Source organism: Schistocerca serialis, chromosome 2 (assembly GCF_023864345.2).
Source record: "Schistocerca serialis cubense isolate TAMUIC-IGC-003099 chromosome 2, iqSchSeri2.2, whole genome shotgun sequence".
NCBI lineage: Eukaryota > Metazoa > Arthropoda > Insecta > Orthoptera > Acrididae > Schistocerca > Schistocerca serialis.
Window position 1 is genome coordinate 574619780 of NC_064639.1, and position 22391 is coordinate 574642170.

The 22391-nt window shown below is 38.4% G+C and overlaps 1 protein-coding gene across 1 annotated transcript in view; it reads right to left on the bottom strand.

Annotated features, from left to right (window-relative positions):
• Positions 1–6895: 6895 nt before the first annotated feature.
• LOC126457575 (stromal cell-derived factor 2) overlaps positions 6896–22391 on the bottom strand; it is a 34659-nt gene continuing 19163 nt past the window's right edge. Inside the window, exons 3-5 of the mRNA XM_050094000.1 lie at positions 16008–16135; positions 10901–10997; positions 6896–8309 (exon numbers count right to left, since the gene is read on the bottom strand). Coding sequence (XP_049949957.1) covers positions 8129–8309; positions 10901–10997; positions 16008–16135 — 406 coding nt within the window. The 3' untranslated portion in view covers positions 6896–8128. The remainder of the gene's footprint in view (positions 8310–10900; positions 10998–16007; positions 16136–22391) is intronic.

Sequence of the window (22391 nt, forward strand, 5' to 3'; positions counted from 1 at the left end):
ACAGGAAAAAGGTGTTCATATTTCCTCTTTGTGTCTTGATAGGTGAGGCTGTCCAGGGTTTTGATTTCCATTATTCACTGTTCTTTGTGGAGAACAGGGCAGTCAGGCGAGCAGGGGGAATGGTGCTTCCCACAGCGGACACAAGTGGGAGGAGGCACACACAGAGCTCCCAGGTGCAGAGGACAACCGCAATTCCTGCAGGTGACACTGGAGGAGGGACGTAAGGTTTCATGTCGCAATGGTAAAGCGTCACCTAGACCTTTTCAGGTAACGAGTCACCCTCAAAAGCCAAGATGAAGGCACTGGTTGTGACCCTGTTGTCTTTGGGTCCCCTGTGCATGCGCCAGACAAAGTGGACACCCCGTCGCTCTAAGTTGGTGCGTAGCTCCACATCCAACTCCAAGGTCACGATGGAAAATAAGACCCTGGACCATGTTAATGCTTTTATGGGGAGTAAATGAGACGGGGATATCACCCAGCTTGTCACAGGCGAGTAACTCCAATGACTGGGCTGGGGAGGCCACCTGGTTCAAAAGCACCCCGCTACGCATCTTAGACAACACCGCCACTTCCCCAAACCTATCCCGAAGGTGGTCTACGAAAAAATGGGGCTTCATTGCCTGAAATGTCTCTCCATCAGTCCTGCTGCAAACCAGATACCGAGGCGAATACAGCTCTCGAGACCTGGTCGCCCTATGGTCCTCCCAAGGTGTAGCCAGGGAGGGGAACGATCAGGAATTGTATGTCGCAGCATCAAAATCATTTCTAACATGCTTCGAGACTGCTGGGGCCAAGCAACCACCAACTTGATTCGATTTAACCCGTTTCATTGCAAGTAAAACGCCCTGATGCCACCCACCCCGAACAGGGGCTCTACCCACGGGTGCCACCCAGCCTCAGCAAGGACCACCTGGCAGGATGGCCATTGCCATGAGTCATGGTGCCCCAGAAGGACGGACACCTACTCCTTGGCATTCATGGGGAGGTCTCAGCTCAGGCATCAGCAGTGCGATCCTTGTGTTCTCAGGAGGCTACCACCAAGAGGGTACATGACGACCCCACCACGACGTGGGCGATAAGGATGGGACTACACAGGAGACAAGATTGAGGCAACCCGGAAGACGTTGGGTGCAAAGCCCGCCACACGACAATAAGTAGCATGCAAGATCTTGGTGCATGATAGACAAACAAAAAACACCATCTAAGGTGTCCTTCCCCAAATGGCACGCACTAGCAACAGAAATTTGTAAAAAATGTTGGTCAAACCCGAGAGGGAACCAACACAAAGGCCGAAACGATGGAGACTCCTTTTAGTCGCCTCTTACGGCAGGCAGGAATACCGCGGGCCTATTCTAACCCCCGGACCCTCAGGAGGCACCTGTTTGTGACTCAACGTCTCCTCTACATGGTGAGCAGCAATCTATCCTTTTCATAATATTGAACATTTTAATATGGTCATGAGTTGAATAACTGTAATGTAAATTTTAATGAATTAATATAGTCTGCTCATTATTACTGCCAACATTCCATCCAGTAGTCTCTACCTGATAGCTTTACAATTAATAACTTTCCTTTTCTGTAATTTTTATGTTAAATGTGATGTAATCTGCAGCTAAGTGCAAACATTTTGCAAGGCAACTAAACATAAATGTTTTGCAAATTTTTGTAAGTTGCCCACCATAGGAACCGTCCAGAAAGTTACTTTTACAGAAGAAGAAGAAGAAGAAGAAGAAGAAGAAGAAGAAGAAGAAGAAGAAGTAGTAGTAGTAGTTAAGCACCGTGTTTTGTTTTAAGGTTGTCTTGTGGTATCTCAAAAACTGCCTTTCATTGGCAACTTGGAACATGAAAATACTATTTACTACATTAAAACGAAGAAATTCAGTTTTTGTTGTGATCAGACTTGCCACTTTTCTTAACATTCAAGAAAACACAGCTACGGTTTATCAAATAGGTTATCAGTCATCTGAATGACATACGAAACAAAGCTCCTGATTGATGGGCCATAAGGCAGTGTTTTTAAAAATAAGCCTCCAAATGCTGTACCAGATGAACATTTAAAGATATAACCTTATATTTTAATAATTGTAAAACAGTGCAAATAAAAATTAACTTCCACAACATATGAATGTCAGCTCACTTAAGTTTGAACATCATTTATAATTTGAAGCTAAGATTCCTTTTGGGCAACTGAACACACACCTGCAAAATGTAATTTGTTACATAGTCTTTGGTAATGTATTAGGTCTATGACTTTGCTTCCACCGTTTTGCAATAGATGGCAGTAACGGCAAGCGGAGTTCGGGTGGTTGGTCATAGGTGCAATACAATAAGCTTAGGCATCTGTAAACATAATGCCATAAAAATATCAGTTGATTTGTGATTGCACCAAAAGATTATTCTCGATTGAGTACATCAACTTACGTACCCATTTCTCGCCATTTGCAGAAAGTTTTAATTTTCTGCTTTAACACCAAGAAATCTGCGGCTGTGGCTCTTCATTTTCGTAGCTACTGAAACAGGCGAAGACAGTCACAGGACATCATCATCAAAAGCAATTTACGCGTTTGAGCCCAGCACTGAAACACGAACAGCCACAACACAGCAATAGACACGTAATGGTAATTTTGCAGCACGTCAGTGCTCGACCCCATGTCGCAAAACCCATCAAAATATACATGGAAACGTTGAAATGAGAAGTCCTATCCCTCCCGCCGTATTCTCCATACATCACTCTCTCTGACTACCACCTTCTTTAATCAGTGGCATACAGTCTGGCTGACCAGCACTTCTGATCATATGAAGAAGTGCAAACTTGAATCGATTCATGGATCACCACAAAAGACGCACAGTTCTTACGCCATGGGATTCTTATGCTATCTGAAAGATGGGAGAATATAGTGGCCAGAGCGATGGGCAATACTATGAATCATATTTCCCCTCCCCCCCCCCCCCCCTCAACAAAGCCCACTTAGAGAAAAAATGGCAGAAGCAAAGTTGTGGACCTAGTAAGTAAAACTGCAAAATTAGGTCGCCCACGTAAGAGCCTACCATGAAAAAAAAACTTTGTTGTCATTCAAAATAAGATTTATCGGGCATGTTTGCTTGGTGTGTTACGATTTTGGTGTATTATGAGAGTATTATTCACTAAAATTCTGTTAATTCAAAAAACAAGGTAGATGAAACAGAACATTTTTGGTATGACAATTTATTTACAACAATAAATTTAATTAACAATAAATATTAACCATTTAAATGTGACCACATAATACTCAGAACCTTGAATTTAGGAACCTTAGTCAGATGGAAATGTTAAGCCATACATACAATTGACTAGTAAAATGAAGTATGTTGCTTATGGAAAATCATATGACAGAAATATCCAACTTTTTATGACATGCTTTGCAAATGTCCATCAAATTCTGTACAGCAGTCACGCAAAACAAAAAATACTGCTAGTGTAAAAATCTTTTCATTGTACACTCCAGAGAAATGGAGTAAAAGCATTACACATACTAGTAAAAGCTTACAGAAAAAATTAACATTAGATCATCGAAATGGTTAAGAGAAAAAATTCAAACAATCAAACTACTGTTGCCACTTCCTGATGATGTTACAGCACTAAGGAGTCTTGCCAACAGATAACGAATACTACAGAGCAATATGAAGCACCATTCCCATACAATCAAATACAGCAGTTACGTCTTCATATGAAATTATGAAAAAGTTCAGAACAGGGTAAGTCATGACTACTTTAATGGAATTATACTGAAGTAACAAAATATCTGGCTGGCTGACAGAAGGAAGAGAGAACAAAGGAATAAGTATAGGAATTTGGCACTGGTGAACTCCCCTGGTGTAGGCACAGGGAGTTGGATGTGGTACACAGTGCAGGAATGGAATGGGAGAGGTATACCAAAGAACAAAAGAGAGAAAGAGGGAAATGACAAAAAATCTAGAATGAATAAAATAGGGAAAAGGATTGAAGGTGGGTGTGGGACTGGAGCTACCCGAGTTTGAGGCCAGGAGAATCTTCCTGTCGCAAGGCTAACTAACATTTCTTTTGTGCCTCTCCCTCCCAGTCCCCAGACACCCTTTTCTCCAATTCCTCAACTCCTTTTTCAACACCTCAACTATGCAGTGAGGGGTTATCTCTACTCCTCCACAACTTTGAATAATTATCCTTTCAGATGGCCATTTTAATTTCATCATCCATCATAAATGGAGTTGGTTACAGTGTACTTTACAGCCAGCTGAAACTGTTTATGTAGAGGAAGATCTTGTGAATTTTTCCAAAAATTTGCCCTTCTTTTGCTTTACTTGTGAACTAGTAGACAGAATTATCATCTGGCATTTTATGCCTCAAGGTATTACATTTTCTCTTGGTGATGTAATGCAATATGGATATAATGCTGTTGTTTTTGTTATTGTGTCCTTTATTTGAGTAAAACTGAAACACACTGCAGTAGTTTATTCCCCGCAGTTTCATAAGGATGTCATGTCTGTAGTAAATGGGTGACTGTGAGTTGCGTAGTTTGCCAAAGCCGTGCCCTGTGTTATTAAGGAGTGTGTTGCATTTCAGCTTTCTTTCTTAAAACATAGAATACTACACATTAGTAGATATATTCAATGCAGAGATCATCAAAACAACGTGTTTATGGAAATAGGAGTTCTAAGTGTATCCAGTAAACTAACTGGAGGTGTACCACAGGCTTTTAAATAACTAATAGTTTTTTTTTTTTTTAGTTCAAGAAATTTGTATGAGAAAATGAGCAAGGACAGGAAACCATTTAGAATTGTCACCACACACAAGTTTCAACAATTTGTATTTTTGAGAATCAAACACATATACTACTGTGTTATGAGTTTGATGTAAAATAATGTAATTTATTGGATAACAACTAGAATTTGAGTGATTATGCCCTGGGAAAGTTAGCAACCACAGGAATCCAAAATTAAGATGTCTACAATTTTACAGCAGCCTTTGGCCCTGCTCTAGTAAATAAAAATTTGATTCCTGCAGTCATCATTACTTTTCATCTTCTTCTCGGTCATGAAGTATACTGGCTTAATGATGAGTTGTAGCTTGGGTTCTTGTACCAAAAATTTATGGAGGTTCGTAACTACATAATATCTGTAGATCCTTTACCTAATCTTCCAAAATGAGTTTTCTAACATGCAATCAGTGTGGAAATAAGCAAGATCTCTTGGATATATCAAGTGTTTCACAACACCCTATCAGTGAGCTGCACAGACAGCTTGCACATAATGTGCTGCAATACTGCAACATACACTGCATGACATATGCATGACCCATATGATGGTGAGCGAAAAGTTTCTCCATAAAATTTTTATTGACTTTTTTATGTAGTATAACTATTTCTCAAAGCCCTTAAAAGGTTTTAATTACAAATATTATATCTGAGCGAGTCATAAATTTTGATTTTGTTACAGTGCTGTGTCTCCTAAACAAAAAATTACTCAATAGTTACTCAATAGAACATTTTCTTTTGCAACTGGAGGACCTGAAATCTGTCATTCCTTCATTCAGCAATATCGCTCTTCAGTTATGACTAATTTACATTTAACAGTTTTCTATGACACCAAAATATCTGACTACAATATTCTGAATAGCTGCACAGTGAAATTAATTGTGAAACCTCCTGTCAGATTAAAACTGTTCGCTACGACTGGGACTCCAACCCAGAACTTTGTCTTTCGTGGGAAATGCTCTTACTGAATAAGCATTCCAGGTACAACACACAGTTTGTCACCCTTTCCGAACTTCAAAGACCTTCTCCTGCACACCCTGCGGAACCCCAGCTCTCCTGGAGGAAAAGATACTGTGGGTCGCGCACAGATAACTCGGTCGATAGGGACATTGTCCATGAAAGGCAATGTTCTGAGTTTGAGGCCCATCCATCAGACAGATTTAATGTGTCAGGAAGTTCCATAACACACACTCTCTTGTAGGATGAAAGATGCAGTCTGGAAAATTCACATGATAAGAATATTTGTTGGGAACCTTAAAATGGTGAACCACTGAAAATAACTAAGGAGATGAAAAAAGGGATACTGGGACATGTTTGTCAAGTGACTGAAATCATAATTTTATAAAAATATGTTACGTAACTCAACACCTAGTGAAGTTGAACTTATCACAGTCCAAACTTTCATCTGTCAGTTGAATTGGGCAGATTTTAAATGCTACTCTTTCTACATTCGGGCAACAACCATTAGCATATTCAAGTCGTTATGAATTGTTAAGCACAGGGTGAGGACAAAGAGCGCAACTGAAATTATTCTCTGGAGAGAGATGGTATGCCTTCATGAGGCACTGTAATTTTAGTTCATAGTTACACAGGAAAGAAGCTGTATACCTTCATAATTAGCAAAGTGTACTGTTATGCCGTTTTGTCTGGTCTGAATATTTCTTTCTATTCACTTTTTCATGTATGTAAGTGATTTTAGACTGCCCTTCATGAAGAGCTGGTGATGACTAATTGTGTCCACTAATCTACAAACTTTTTACCATATTGTTCAACATATAATTTGCTGAAATTACTGGCACAACAACATTAATTCACACTGAGGAACATGAAACGGAATACATAATACAAAAAATGTTGATATGGAACATTATCACTGCAGCTACAAACTGCTTTACATTCACTGCACACAATGAAAATCACACACATAAATGACTTAAATACCTTGTTATTAGAAAGTACTGCCATTTCCATGGCAGCTGATAATTTCATTAACATGAGATCATAACAGATACAACTACATGCATCAAAAACAGCAATGTACATGTAAACTTTGATCACAAAACTGCCCCATTCATTTTTCCATGCTTGTGAATGGAATGCAAAGGTTCATATCATATACTGCAGGCTTTGAAACAGTGATACATATTTTGTATTTATGTTCAGTTATTGCATATAATACAGCCTCACAAGATAAGATATTGAGCCCATGACCATGTCACAGTTACATCACACAACTCACACTTGGAAATCGTATATCACAAGCACTGTCCTTTCTGCTTTCTATCTTGATTGCACCCGTCTTCTCAATATGTCACACTAACCAACCTCTCCACCTACTCTTAATATGCTGCCTTACTGTCTTTCTTCCAGTAATTTCCTTCCCTGCTTTTGCTAGGGTTTTTACTTGCATTTCACAAATAAGCGAGAGCTGCAATTTGCATCAATATCAACCAAAATTATTGTTATGACAGGATATATAAAGCAATCTGTGGAAAAATATAAATAACAAAGAAAAATAAAACGGAAATACAAGCGCTCATGGCACCAGTATCAGTAGCATTGTCATACACCAACTGTATCTATCCCAGAACATAGCAGAATCAGATGACTATTTGATGAATATTTTGTCACTGTATTCATCTGGACATTTAATCAATCTCCTGTCTCAAATGTTCATGATTTTCTCAATGTGTTACAATGGCAGAGTATAACAGTCACAGCAATATATACTTGCATTACCTCACAGGATGAAACAGTTTCTCTTTCAAACTCACTCTGACACATGTAATACATTTAATAAGTTTCATCTATTTATTTACAGGCATCCTTTCCTTAAAATGTTTCTATGTTACATACACATCTTGTGATAAGATGACAGAATGTGTGTTTCCATAACACATGATGGGGACACTGTTTTCATCCTTAGTACATCAATTTGTTTTGTGCTTGCTTTTTCTTTCCTGTAAAGTGAATGAAACTAAAGTTTACGATACCTTGCTCCAGTACAAAATTTGAAGTCTTCATGTATTCTATTGTAACAATATAATTCAAGAGGCTTTAAAATATATCACAAACTTATATGCTCAGAAGAGCAACCTAGAGATATGTTTTATCTTTTGATATAAAATTAATATAGGCTTTGATTTCAAAAACACAAAACAAACTCACTGACAGGCAAGCATAAAAATATAACTTACACATAATTACAATATATGTGAGAAAATGATTTTTCCTCAGGTACATTTACTGCATTCTCACGAACAGAATCCAATAAAATAATTAAATAAAAGAATTTGTTACTACAAAATGAATGCATGATTATGCTGATCAACTGTTTGGCAGTAACAGTGCATCAACTTTCACAGTTCTGTATGATGAGTGTGTGTATGCTGAGATTTTGGATTGAAATCAGATGGGTGAATAAATAATCCTTCCATAGCTTTCCAGTGTACATGCCCCACAGCAGGTGTCGGAACCCCAACAATCTCTGCTTGGCCATTAATTGGGCGTCCATATGTCCGACCAGTTGCAGATAAATAGCTGAAAATTGTAAAAATCTATTACATTTATATTTTATAAATATTTACTTGAGCCTAAAATCTTAAAAGTTATATTTACAACTGAATAAAAATGAAATGAGTTTGTCTGGTTCCCCATACACAAAATAGTACAAGGTTAGAACTATAATTTTTAATAGTTTCTGTCCCTGACTTTCTCCATAGTTTATACAAAATGGATTAAGTGAAACACCTTTACTGATGATTAACTTTCTCCATCTGTAAACAGATGAGCCAAACATGTTACACAACCATACACAATTAATCAGTGTATTTCATATACAATGCAAGTGCTGTATACTGCATTGCTGTGGGAACTAATGCCAGCAGCCCATTTCTCGGACTGTAGCAGATGGAGTATCAGTTTTAGCGGAAAGTAGGAAAGTTAGGAGTGGTCTAGGAAAACCATCCGAGAACACAATTACGCCATTTAGCACTTCAGGTTGCTGTTAGTAGCATCTGCTCACAGAGCTGTGCACAAACTCAAACTGAAACTTTGCAAAATAACAGAAGTGCACTAATTGAGCAATTCAAATACTATTACTCCATGTCAGTACAAGTTGACTGTTGCATCTGTGTACAATAGGTTGGCCTGAAATGCACAGGTGATACATGGTTGCATTAATAGGGATACATAATTTGCAGAAAATTGATACTGGACTTCTAAAAACCCTCATCAAATACATCAATAGTCTCTATATTATGAGAAGGAAAGTTGCTACTCACCATATAGCGGAAATGCTGTGTCACAGGTAGGCACAACAAAAAAATTTTAAAATTTAAAGGTTTCGGCCAAAGGCCTTTGTCAATAATAGACAAACAGAAGCACACACACACGACTGCAGTTTCGGGCAACTGAAACCCCACTGCGAGCAGCAGCACCACTGCATGATGGGAGTGACAACTTGGTGGGTGAAAGGAGGAGGCTGGGGCAGGGAGGGGGAGGAATAGTACAGTGGGGATGGCAGACAGTGAAGTGCTGCAGGTTGGGCGACGTGCAGGGGAGAGTGGGGAGGGAGAGGAAGAAGTAACGGAAAAGGAAAGAAAGAGATATAAATAAATAAATAAATAAATATAATGGAAGGAAACATTCCACGTGGGCTTGTGTCTGTATGTGTGGATGGATATGTGCGTGTGTGCGAGTGTATACCTGTCCTTTTTTCCCCCTAAGGTAAGTCTTTCCGCTCCCGGGATTGGAATGACTCCTTACCCTCTCCTTTAAAACCCACTTCCTTTCGTCTTCCCCTCTCCTTACCTCTTTCCTGATGAGGCAACAGTTTGTTGCGAAAGCTGAATTTTGTGTGTGTGTTTGTGTTTGTTTGTGTGTCTATCGACCTGCCAGCGCTTTTGTTCGGTAAGTCACCTCATCTTTGTTTTTATATATAAATAAATAAATAAATAAATAAGAAAAGACTAGGTGGGGTGGTGTAAAGACGGCTGTGTAGTCCAGGAATAGGAGCAGGGAAAGGGCTGGATGGGTGTGTACAGCGACTAAGGAAGCTTGAGGCCAGGAGGGTTACAGGAACGTAGGACATATTGCAGGGAAGTTCCCAACTGCGCAACTCAGAAAAGCTGGTGTTGGTGGGAAGGATTGGATTGGATTGGATTGGATTGTTTGGGGGAAGAGACCAGACAGCGAGGTCATTGGTCTCATCGGATTAGGGAAGGACGGGGAAGGAACTTGGCCATGCCCTTTCAAAGGAACCATCCTGGCATTTGCCTGGAGCGATTTAGGGAAATCACGGAAAACCTAAATCAGGATGGTCGGATGCAGGATTGAACCGTCATCCTCCGTGGGAAGGATCCATATGGCACAAGCTGTGAAGCAGTCATTGAAATGAAGGATATCATGTTTAGTAGCGTAATACACCTGTGAAACCAGTTATGTGGTCTACAAGTTAAGCTGCAACCACTGTGGTGGCGTGACAACCAACAAGCTGTCTGTCTGCATCAATGGCCACCGACAAACTGTGGCCAAGGAACAGGTGGACTACCCTGTTGCTGCATCACTGGAAGTACTCAAGGTTGTACGAAAAAGAGCTTATGAGAAGAGCTTCAAGGACTGGAAGAGGCATTGGAACAAGTGTATTGCATCTGATGGGGATTACTTTGAAGGGGACAACATGAATATTGATGAATAAATAAATATTTTTTCATAAAAATACAAAGTCACCTTACTTTTTGAACACACCTTGTAGCTTTGTCATAAAAACTGAATGCAGAACCAACATACCATCATGGGTTTCCTTTCCCAACAGACATATGGTAAACTAATGTTACGATTCTGTTGTACATCAAGTGAAGATGGAGTCATGATAGGAACTGGGAACAGAATACTGGCACACATACTGCTGGTATGTGTGTATTGAAAATTGGTGACGGAAACTGAGGAACCAAAACCATGTGTTGGAAAAAAAACTTTAATCCTACATAAAAAGCTGGAGATTCAACAACATGGAAGTATGTTAGGCCACAGTAGCACTTTAGCACATGGTTAATGTGACACTCCAACCTGCAAACCATAACTCACAGATCACAAATATCAGTTTAATGTAGTCAAAATTCACTACTTACACTTCCGTATCAACATGTTTCAACATTATAGCTTCATCACGTTCCCAAAATTCACCCTCGCACAACACCATCCAGTGGTCACCTGAATCTCCAACACCTGAAAAGAGGGAGACACTGGTAGAGGTCTTACATGATGACACTTTATCAAAACCATTTTTTCCCTTTTACTTGTCATCCAGTATCTGTCAGTCAATCACAAAGTAAAATCCTGTAACTCTTATTCTGCAGGAGATGGAATGCACAAAGTGAAAGTTAATGTTGTAAAATGCACTGCATATTACTGAGAAAAGATTTACAGCAACCAATCACTGTTTCTGGAACCTGATGTATTCACATCCATCCACAGCTATATTTGGAAAGGGAAAATTCAGATCTACACTTCATATACCACATAAGAGTCCTGATACTTGCTCTTGTCACTAAATAGTTGTTCTTTCTTTTTGTTTCTGTGGTAAGTTTCACATGTGCTGTGGATTTATCAGTCTACTTCAGTTTAACTGCAAAAGCTAACTTAATATAGGGTTACTCCTCATAAAGTAGAAACATTTTAGGAATATCTCCTTCTTGAATTAAATGTTGCACAATGTTCCCTACAGAATGAAACAGAACAGCACAGAATTTGAGCTCAAGACAAAAAAGTTCAAGACTAAGAAAGCTTCAAAGGAAAACAAAATTACATGCAAGCGTTATGCCAGTTTTGGCCACATTTAAGATAACTTAAATTTAAAACTGGTTGTAATGTATGGGGGATATATGGATTAATGTACAACTTTTCGTGCTCTATGTACTGTTAAAATTTCATGGCTTACCATTCACTGCTTTCGAACTACACTAGGTCAAAGCTGGAGAAAAGTCAACTGGGACGATTTTTCTATCATTTTGTGATTAATAATTTATTGCCAAATGAAGAACATTGAATGTCCTTTATAATACAATCACTTTAATGTGGCAGCTTTAGGTAAAGGTGTTTTAAACTATGGTTGCACAAGATAACAATTGAGCTTGGGCCTGAACTACCACATTTACAACATTGCTAACCTCAGCAAACAATTTCGCCGGCCGGATTGGCCGTGCGATTCTAGGTGCTACAGTCAGGAACCGAGCGACCGCTACGGTCGCAGGTTTGAATCCTGCCTCGGGCATGGATGTGTGTGATGTCCTTAGGTTAGTTAGGTTTCATTAGTTCTAAGTCCTAGGCAATTGATGACCTCAGAAGTTAAGTTGCATAGTGCTCAGAGCCATTTGAACCAAACAATTTCGCTGTAGCGGTTACCTAATGCTTTGTGTACTCTGCTTTGAGTTGTGCACTGCTTATTGTTTTCTTTTCTTATTTTGAAAAGAGTTCTCTACCAAGAGCATCTTTCTAGTTTTGTCTTCACAGGAGCAAGAACTTGAACATAGGCTACCAGGCCTGCAAGATGGGGGCAGGGCTTCTTGTTCTGCTCTGTCCCCCCTCCCCCTCGCCCCACACACATATATCCCCCAGACCAGTCCTCATTTGTTAACACTCGTGACCGACTGTCACATTATTGTGTCCGCACTTTACTAGTATGGCAGAGAAAGTGTTTGTTATCAATTCTGCTGAGCTGCTTCAGTTGTTTGTGAATATTCTATTCCACTAAATTAATGTGTAAACATATAATTTAGAATTCCTGCACCAAATTTGTACAAACTTTATTGTTGTACTGCTACATATTAGACATGGCATGTTTTCTTGTACTAGAAAATATTTTGGTTGTTTTGCACATCTTTCATTCTTCCATACAAGGTAAAAAATCAAGCACAACTACAACTGTTCAACATGGGTGAACTATTGTGTGTTACATTTGATAGATTTTAGTTATTTTTAGATGTTATAGTTATATTTACTAATACTGGTATTCTTATTTTATCTCTAACTAATTATGTCCATGAAATTTTAACATCATTGCACAGCCAGGATGGAAATAATTAGGAAAGGATGGGTTTACATACTGTCTAACATGCACTCCTTGTTAACTAATGGTTGCAGCTGATCATTAAGATCGTAATTGTTGGTGACTACCATCAACAATTAAAACCTAGCTCTTGTTAAAGTAATTTCTTCGGGCCACTGTGAAAAGCACCAATTATTTGTTGAAATGCATGATGAACACAATGCTATCTTGTAAATCAATTTATTCACATCCAATATCATTCAGAATACCATTTTCACAGTGGAAAAATATTTTTTTACAAAGGCAACATCACACCACATTCATGCTTTTCAAACATGACATGAAGAACATTGAGTGACTTGAAAAACGTGAGAACTGCAAGTGCTCAGCATTACAGCACTGACTGAAACAACAACAACAACAACAACAACAACAAGTTAACCACTAATAGCCCAGGTTAAAAATCAAAAGCACTGTGTTCATCCCGCATATCAGCAAACAGTTCATGTTAGCCAGTTTGTGACTCGAAATGTGGACGTGTTGATATGTCTTATGTTTGAAGAAAAATGTTTGTAGGAAAAATTATGTATGAATGTTTCTTTTTGTGTTGTTTGTGTCACCACTGGTCATGCAGAGGTGAGTGGTAGTCCATTCTCAGTTCTGAATTGTAATCAAGAGGTTGTCACTCTTGAGTACAATGAGTCAGTAATTTGTTGCCACTTTACAAGGTGAGGTCCCCAGTGGTTGGATCAACTTTTCAAAACTATCTCTATGATGGCGTACATTAGGATTGTATGTTAACCCACCCTGAAGCCACTCATGCTGTGGGCCCTCAACAAATGAAGTTTTTTCCGCTTGGTAGTCTGGAGCATTATAATCTAGATGTTTATCTCGAGTGCCAGCGTAGCATAGTGGATGGCATACAAGACTGATAAGCTAAAGGTGATGGATTCAAGTCCTGTCAGATGGTTTTTAGATTTTTGTTTTTAAATTTTTGTCGAAATGACTTCCATCTGTCTTTTTATTCAACTAACTGGTTCAAACATAATTTTCTTTAATTTCAAATCCTTTGTCATATAATTTTGTCCATCTGGTTTAATTATATTTCTTTATGTATTGTAATGCATAATCATTTAAAAATACCAATCCATCAATTATACAACAAAATGCAAAATAATACACCAGTATTTACATTGGTTGTGCCATCATCACAAAAATTTATTTTCTGTTGCAAGATATACTTTTTTTGCGGGAGGGAAGGTGGTGGGGGGTAATCATCATCATATAAATGGTTAAAGCATAAACTGTTCTCACACCATGGACAAAATATAAATACTACATTCCCACATTCACATTCTTTGTTCATTAAATTCAAAGGGAAGCACACTTCATTAAATTACAAAATATTGTCTTCTCATACCCTACCTTGGATCTGTACTAGGCGAATCTTGCAAGAAAAGGTCCCCAGCAGTAGGATCGACTTCCTGAAACTGTCTGTAAGGCTATGTACGCTAAGATCCTACATTATCACACACTGCAGCCATTCACCCCTGCTTGGGTAGCTCTGTTTGTAGAGCACTTTCCCACGAAAAGCAAAGGTCCCGAGTTCGAGTCAGCAGTCCGACACACAGTTTTAATATACCAGGAAGTAGCATATTCAAATGTTTAAGTATTACAACAAATAAATAAATATAATTAAATTCAAACTCTCAAATATTCCAAATGGAAAAATAATAACAGAAAGAAAAAAAATTAGAGCAGAAAAAAGTGCATACCTTGATTAAAATGATGTGGCAAAGGAATAGAAATAAAAAATTACATTTAAACCAATTAATTGAACAAAAATGATGCTCAAAGCCTTTCTGATAAAAATTAAAACATAAAAAATTTGGAATTACCCAATGAGATTCCAACCCACAGCCTTCGGTATGGAAGGCCCTTACCATATTCATTACACTACACAATAAATCTGTAAAACAGTACTTTTTGAAACTACTGAGTGTAACACGAAATACCGGGGTTTGTCCCCTTCCCCCACTCCCACCCCTGGCAAATACATGAAAATAATGGCTCACAAGGACGAAAGACTGGGACCTTTATCTACAACACCAGATAAACAGTTTCAGAAAGTTGATCCCACAGCTGAAGACTTCCCCTTGTTAGTTAGATGTTATGAAATGCTGGTGCATCAGAATTCAATGAACACTTGAGTGAATTTTGATTGCATCTTCATGTTTAGCAATAAGTAATTCAGATGTACTCTGTTTCTTTTTCTTTTCTTCCTTCCCTCTCCTCTCCCCCCCCCCCCCCCCCCCCTTTGCTATAAAAATGTCACATGGCTGACACAGGAGTACACTTTGAAGGAATAATTTTCATAGTGCCCATAATTTTTCCAGCATTTTTCATATTTGCTTTGCTCTAGTTGAAAACACTTTATTACGAACCAGTAGTTTTCAATATTGAAAGGGAAACAATGATTTATACATTGGCCAGCCTGTCATGGGTGTACCGACAGCCTAAATCTGATACAATGCACAGCTCTAGTTTTTATCTCATTTTACTGCATCAACTACACTTTAATCTGAATGTGTATTGGGAGGAACATATGATTCTCTGTTGGGATATCATCTTTGAATTCTGAAAGTAGTTCCACACATTAAGAAAGTCAACTTAGTTGCATAGTCTTCTGCTGGAGTCTGTGGACTCATCTTGACCAAATAAATCTACTACGCACTGTACAACTCTGCAACAAATATCCATTTCTTACATCATTTTCAACTAGAAAAATAATATTAGAGGATGTGTCACACAGTTATAGTGTACGTAATATAATATGCCTATAAGCAACATCTCTCAAAAACTGTGGTCTGTCAGTTGCCACACTACAACTGAAATGGTAAAAGAAAGTATGTGAACACTATCAGTGATTTGGTAATGATGTTATACTCAATGACATGGGGAATTTTGTCTAAATTTATGTGCTTGTATTTGGAATCAGATTCTGGTTGCTGCAGCAAGAAAAATTTTCCTTAAATTTTCTTGGTTATAACATTATTTCTCATGTAACTAAACATCATTATCTGCAGGCAGTCTTTCAATTGTAAATTCTTAGTTTTTATCTGAATAAAAGATGTACAACTAATTCAATGAAAAACCACACAACTGATTGATTAGGTGTGCTGATAGCTTACCATTATCATCTCCATATGCTGAGATTTCCTGGTCACCTGACAGAGGCGAGGCGAAATGATGTGAATGCAGATTTTTCAGAGTTGCCAAATGTGTTAATCTTATTATATCACCACACTTCACTGGTTCACTGAAAGGTAAGACAGTATACTTAAAACTTTTGTACAGTTATGATAGCAGCAGCAGCAGCAGCACACCCAGCAGTCCAAGGGAGTGCATGCCTGAAAGAACAATAGAGCATATTTTTTTCTTCTTTTTTGCAGTAATAGTTTAACAAATTTTGCTGGTTAATACCATGTTTTGTGACCATAATAAGACCATCATAAAAGACAGTACCAAACTATAAAACTTGTAACAATGACACAGTTTAGAACTGAGGTGCAATAACCTGGCAGTGACTATGTTCCTTATTCTCCTGTGTTCCTCCATTGGAGAAAGGACTATATGAGACATAAAACAAAGTACTTAATGTTTCATTTTTCATTTGTAACATGTGCATCGACAGTGCCATGTGTTTCCTTCAAACCACACCACCACTGTAACTCCCACAGCCCAGCAGACATTTTACTCTTTAGGCCTACAGTAGTAGGTGGAACAGCAACAGCTGCTGTTTGATTTTATGCCGAGTCCTTGTCTGGCCAACAGTTCTAACCTGCCAAAACCTTTATCAAAGGAACAAATATTTTGTATGATTACTGTATGACAGTCACACTTAACACACTGCATTTGGGGACAGAAAAACACTAAAACAATCAAAGAGTAGTTGATTAGCTCCAGGGCAAATGTGACATAAAATGGAATAATCAATTTATCTTGTACGTACATCATTTCATAAAACAGGATAGATCCTGGTTTCCACAAAGATAACGGATTGTTTTACCTTTCCTGATTGATAACTTCACCGATAAGTGTTGAAGTAAAAAAAAAAAAGGGGCCCCACCACCTGAATAATGTCTCTAGACACCGTTCTCCAACATAGCCTTAGATTGTGTTGAAGTGCCATTATCCAAAATCCACCACATTTTCTCCCAGATACTGTGAAGTTAGTGCGAAAAATGTAACTACTAAGGAATTATTTCTAAAATATTTGTGTGTTCTCTCTGGTAACATCTTACCAGGAGACAGGCTGCCTTCTGAGATGATTACAAAATTATAAAGGAAGGCATGATAGGATTTAAAACCCCAATAATGTTCCAGAGACTTGAGGGCCCTGTAACAAGCTAGGCTGCAACTTCCAGGCCTTGCACCACAGGATTCAGAACAGTACGGTCCCCCTAAATGGAACAGGTGTAGTGATGTCGACTGGGAAAATGCCCAGTGGGTAGAATGTTTATAAATGGGCATTTGTCCAGGAATTTTCTAAAAGCAGTTTTAAATGCAGAAAATCTGGGCATTTACAAAAAATTACTTTCAAAAGTTTTTACTGCTAGAATGTAAAATTTACCAATTGTTGTTGTTGTTGTTGTCTTCAGTCAACAAACTGGTTTGATGAAGCTCTCCATGCAACTACATCATTTGAAAATCTCATCTCCGAGTACCTACTGCAACCTACATCCTTCTGAATCTGCTTAGTGTATTCATCTCTTGGTCTCCCTCTATGATTTTTAACCTCCACGCTTCCCTCCAATACTAAATTGGTGATCCCTTGGTGACCCAGAACATGTCCTATCAACCAATCCTCCTTTTAATCAGGATGTGCCACAAATTCCTCTTCTCCCCAATTATATTCAGTATCTCCTCATTAGTTATGTGATCTATCCATCTAATCTACAGCATTCTTTGGTAGCACCAAATTTCGAAAGTTTCTATTCTCCTCTTGTCTGAACTATTTATCGTCCATGTTTCACTTCCATACATGGCTACACCCCATACAAATACTTTCTGAAAAGACTTCCTGACACTTAAATCTATACTCAATGTTAACAAATGTCTCTTCTTCAGAAACGTTTTCCTTGCCATAGCCAGTCTACGTTTTATATCCTCTCTACTTTGACCATTATCGGTTATTTTGCTCCCCAAAGAGCAAAACTCATCTACTACTTTAAGTGTCTCATTTCCTAATCTAATTCCCTCAGCATTACCTGATTTAAGGGGAGTTGGAACGCCCTATTCTGATAATGTTAAATTTAGTGACTTGGCCTCCCTGTATTTCAGGAACCACTGCAACCACTGACAGGAAACTTTTGCAAGACATTAAACTGTATGTTCTGAGTCTACTGAACTACAATAATTGCATTTCAGCCACTGCTTTTGGGAATACAACTTTTTAATTACACGATTCAAATTCTGTATACTTTTTTGTATGTTATCCTAAATAATTTTAATTAGTACATAACATTATGTCCTCCCTTTAGTTCAGTAGACTCAGGATATGTATGCTGTTACTTCCTGAAAATGTGGATTCTCTACGCTAAGTGATTTCTGAGATTTAGGGAAAAATGCAACAGAAAATGTAAATTTTCAGGAACGGATTCTAAAGAGACTGTAACTCACTTAACATACGCTTAATTTTTTTGTCCACTCAAATGCGCCCTGCACCATACTGTGTATCATCCTCTTGATCTTTTTCGAAGTTTTTTTCTTTTCAGACTCCTTAGTAGCCAAATGTGCTGCATACCATACTTTATCAAAGCGAACCTTGTCCACCCATTCAAGTTCTTTGCTCCAGGATTTCCCATCACTAAAAGCATCACTGACCCCCCCCCTCACTTTATTGTCTTCATCCCAACAAAAACATTTTTTGGTAAGCGAGTCCATATCAGATTATTGAACGACTCATTGGGGTTTTGAGTCTGACCATGCAGACACTTCTTCAGTAATTCAGGATTTGCCACGTTTCTGTAAACAGGTTTTACGATATCCATGACTGCTGCTGGAATGGAATGTTTATGGCTGTATGAACTGTTTCAGTTAAGTACTGGGCATTGCAGTAATTGCACCATGAATCAGGTCCAGGAGGGCAAAGGTGGTATACTGGTTTTTCATCAGTTGACAGTGTGGAAGAAGGCAGCCCACACTGCCTGCTTCATTTTCAACAAATCCTCATTATTATTTATAATGGCCATCACATAATACTGCTGTAGTTCATCAATCATTTTGTCTGTCAACCTCCCTCTTATGGTCTTACCATCAGAAAGTTTCTTGTCCCTCAACCTGGGGCCCATCCTCTTCTGGGCATGACCTTTTGTAAAACAGCAATCCACAGCCTTCTATATAAAAAATTACCAATTTTATTAGATCTTCAAGTAATGCACGAAAAAATTTTAACATTTTCAATTGGTGTAGATTATATTTAAAAAAATAAAATACATCTCATGTGAGTTTATAAGTGATCTATATATCATTTTACTTGGAAAATTGCAAATTTTATAATGAGACAAAAGTCTGAAAATGTGAAAAAAATATCCCGTTCTAATTCCCCTTAATTCGACTACATTCCATTACCCTCGTTTTGCTTTTGTTGATGTTCATCTCATATCCTCCTTTCAAGACACTGTCCATTCCATTCAACTGCTCTTCCAGGTCCTTTGCTGTCTAACAGAATTACAATGTCATTGGCAAACCTCAAAGTTTTTATTTCTTCTTCACAGATTTTAATTCCTACTCCAAATTTTTCTTTTGTTTCCTTTTTACTGCTTGCTCAATATACAGATTGAATAACATTGGGGATAAGCTACAACCCTGTCTTATTCCCTTCTCAATCACTGCCTCCCCAATGCTTTCATAGACTCTTGTAACTGCCTTCTGGTTTCTGTGCAAATTATGAATAGCCTTTCACTCCCTGTATTTTACACCTGCCACCTCCAATTTTGAAAGAGAGTATTCAAGTCAACATTGTCAAAAGCTATAAATGCAGGTTTTCCTTTCCTTTGTCTATCAACTAAGATAAGCTGTAAGGTCAGTATTGCCTCGTGCGTTCCAACATTTCTATGGATTTCAAACTGATCTTCCCCAAGGTCAGCATCTACCAGTTTTTTCCATTTGTCTGTAAAAAATTCGTGTTAGTATTTTGCAGTCATGACTTATTAAATGGATATTTCGGTAATTTTCATACTTGTTGACACCTGTTTTCTTTGGAACTGGAATTATTATATTCTTCTTGAAATGTGAGGGTGTTCTGTCTCATACATCTTGTTCACCAGATGGCTGGCTCTCTCAAGGCTATGGCAGTTCTAATGGAATTTTGTCTATTCCCATTGCCTTTTTTTCACTTAGTCTTTCAGTGTTCTGTCAAAGTCTTCACACAGTATCATATCTCCCATTTCATCTTCATCTACATCCTCTTCCATTTCCATAATATTGCCCTCAAGTACATCACCCTTGTACAAACATTCTATATACTCCTTCCACCTTTCTGCTTTCCCTTCTTTGCTTAGGACTGGTTTTCCATCTGAGCTCTTTATATTCATACAGGTGGTTCTCTTTTCTCCAAATGTCTCTTTAATTTTCCTTTAGGCAGTATCTACCTTACCCCTAGTGATATATGCCTCTACATCCTTAAATTTATCCTCTAGCCATCCTTGCTAAGCCATTTTGCACTTCTTGTCGATATCATTTTTGAGACGTTCGTATTCCTTTTCGCCCATTTCATTTACTGGATTTTTATATTTTCTCCTTCCATCAATTAAACTCAATATCTCTTCTGTTACCCAAGGATTTCTACCAACCCTCGTCTTTTTACCAACTTGATCCTCTGCTGCCTTGACTATTTCATCTCTCAAAGTTACCCATTCTTCTTCTTCTGTATTTCTTTCCCCTGTATTTGTTAATTAGTCCCTAATGTTCTCTCTCAAACTCTCTACATCTGGTTGTTTCAGTTTATCCAGGTCCCATCTCCTTAAATTCCTACCTTTTTGCAGTTTCTTCAGTTTTAATCTATAGTTCATAAACAATAAACTGTCCACATCTGACCCTGAAAATGTCTTACAATTTAAAACAATGGTTCCTAAATGTGTGTCTTACCATTATATGATCTATCTGAAATTTTCCAGTGCCTCCAGGCATATTCCACATATACAACTTTCTTTCACGATCCTTAAACCAAATGTTAGCTATGATTAAGTTATGCTCTGCGCAAAATTCTACCATGCGGCTTCCTCTTTCATTCCCTATCCCAGTCCATATTCATCAACTACTTTTCCTTGTCTTCCTTTCCCTACTATCAAACTCCAGTCCCCCATGACTATTAAATCTTTGTCTCCCTTGACTATCTGAATAATTTCTTTTATCGCATCATACATTTCTTCAATCTCTTCATCATCTGCGGAACTAGCTGACATATAAACCCGTACTACTGTGGTAGGTGTGGGCTTCGTGTCTATCTTGTCTACAATAATGTGTTCACTATGCTGTTCATAGTAGCTTATCCCTGCTCATATTTTGTTTATTCATTATTAAATCTACTCCTGTGTTACCCCTATTTGATTTTGTATTTATAGTCCTTTATTCACCTGACCAGAAGTCTTGTTCCTACTGCCACTGAACTTCACAAATTCCCACTATATCTGACTTTAACCTATCCACTTCCCCTTTTAAATTTTCTAACATATCTGCCCAATTAAGGAATCGTGCATCCCACACTCCGATCCCTATAACGGCAGTTTCCTTTATCCCGATAACAACAGCCTCCCGAGTTGTCCCCACCTGGAGATACAAATGGGGGAATTTCACCTCCGGAATATTTTACCCAAGAGGACGCCATCATCATTTAAACATACAGTAAAGCTGCATGCCCTCGGTAAAAATAACGGCTGTATTTTCCCCTTGCTTTCAGCCATTCGTAGTACCAGCACAGCAAGGCCGTTTTGGTTAATGTTACAAGGCCCGATCAGTCAATCATCCAGACTGTTGTCCTCGCAACTACTGAAAACGCTGCTGCCCCTCTTCAGGAATCACATGTTTGTCCGGCCTCTCAACAGATGCCCCTCCATTGTGGCTGCACCTATTGTATGGCTATCTCTATCGCTGAGGCACGTAAGCCTCTCCACCAAAGGCTAGGCCCATGGTTCATCGGGAGAGATTTACCAATTAAAATAAGGAAATGGGGTGATACTCCAGACATAAGAATTAGTAAATGTTTACACTTATTTTTATTACAAGGAATTAAAGGAAAGAAGAGAGAAGCATGGTTGATTTATTTTACTTGAATTCAAACTTGCTGAACCAATGGAAGGTGTATGTTGCTGACAGCCGTGTATCTTTTACTATGCCCTTTACCAGTTCCCCCCTCTCTCTCTCTCTCTCTCTCTCTCTCTCTCTCTTCCCCCCCCCCCCCCCCACACACAGCGTTGAACAGCTCTGTAGTGATAAGCTGGTATGAAAAACATTGTCCTTATGTCAGAGCTCTGTCAGATCTCTGAATATTATTGTAGAATGACTTAATAACA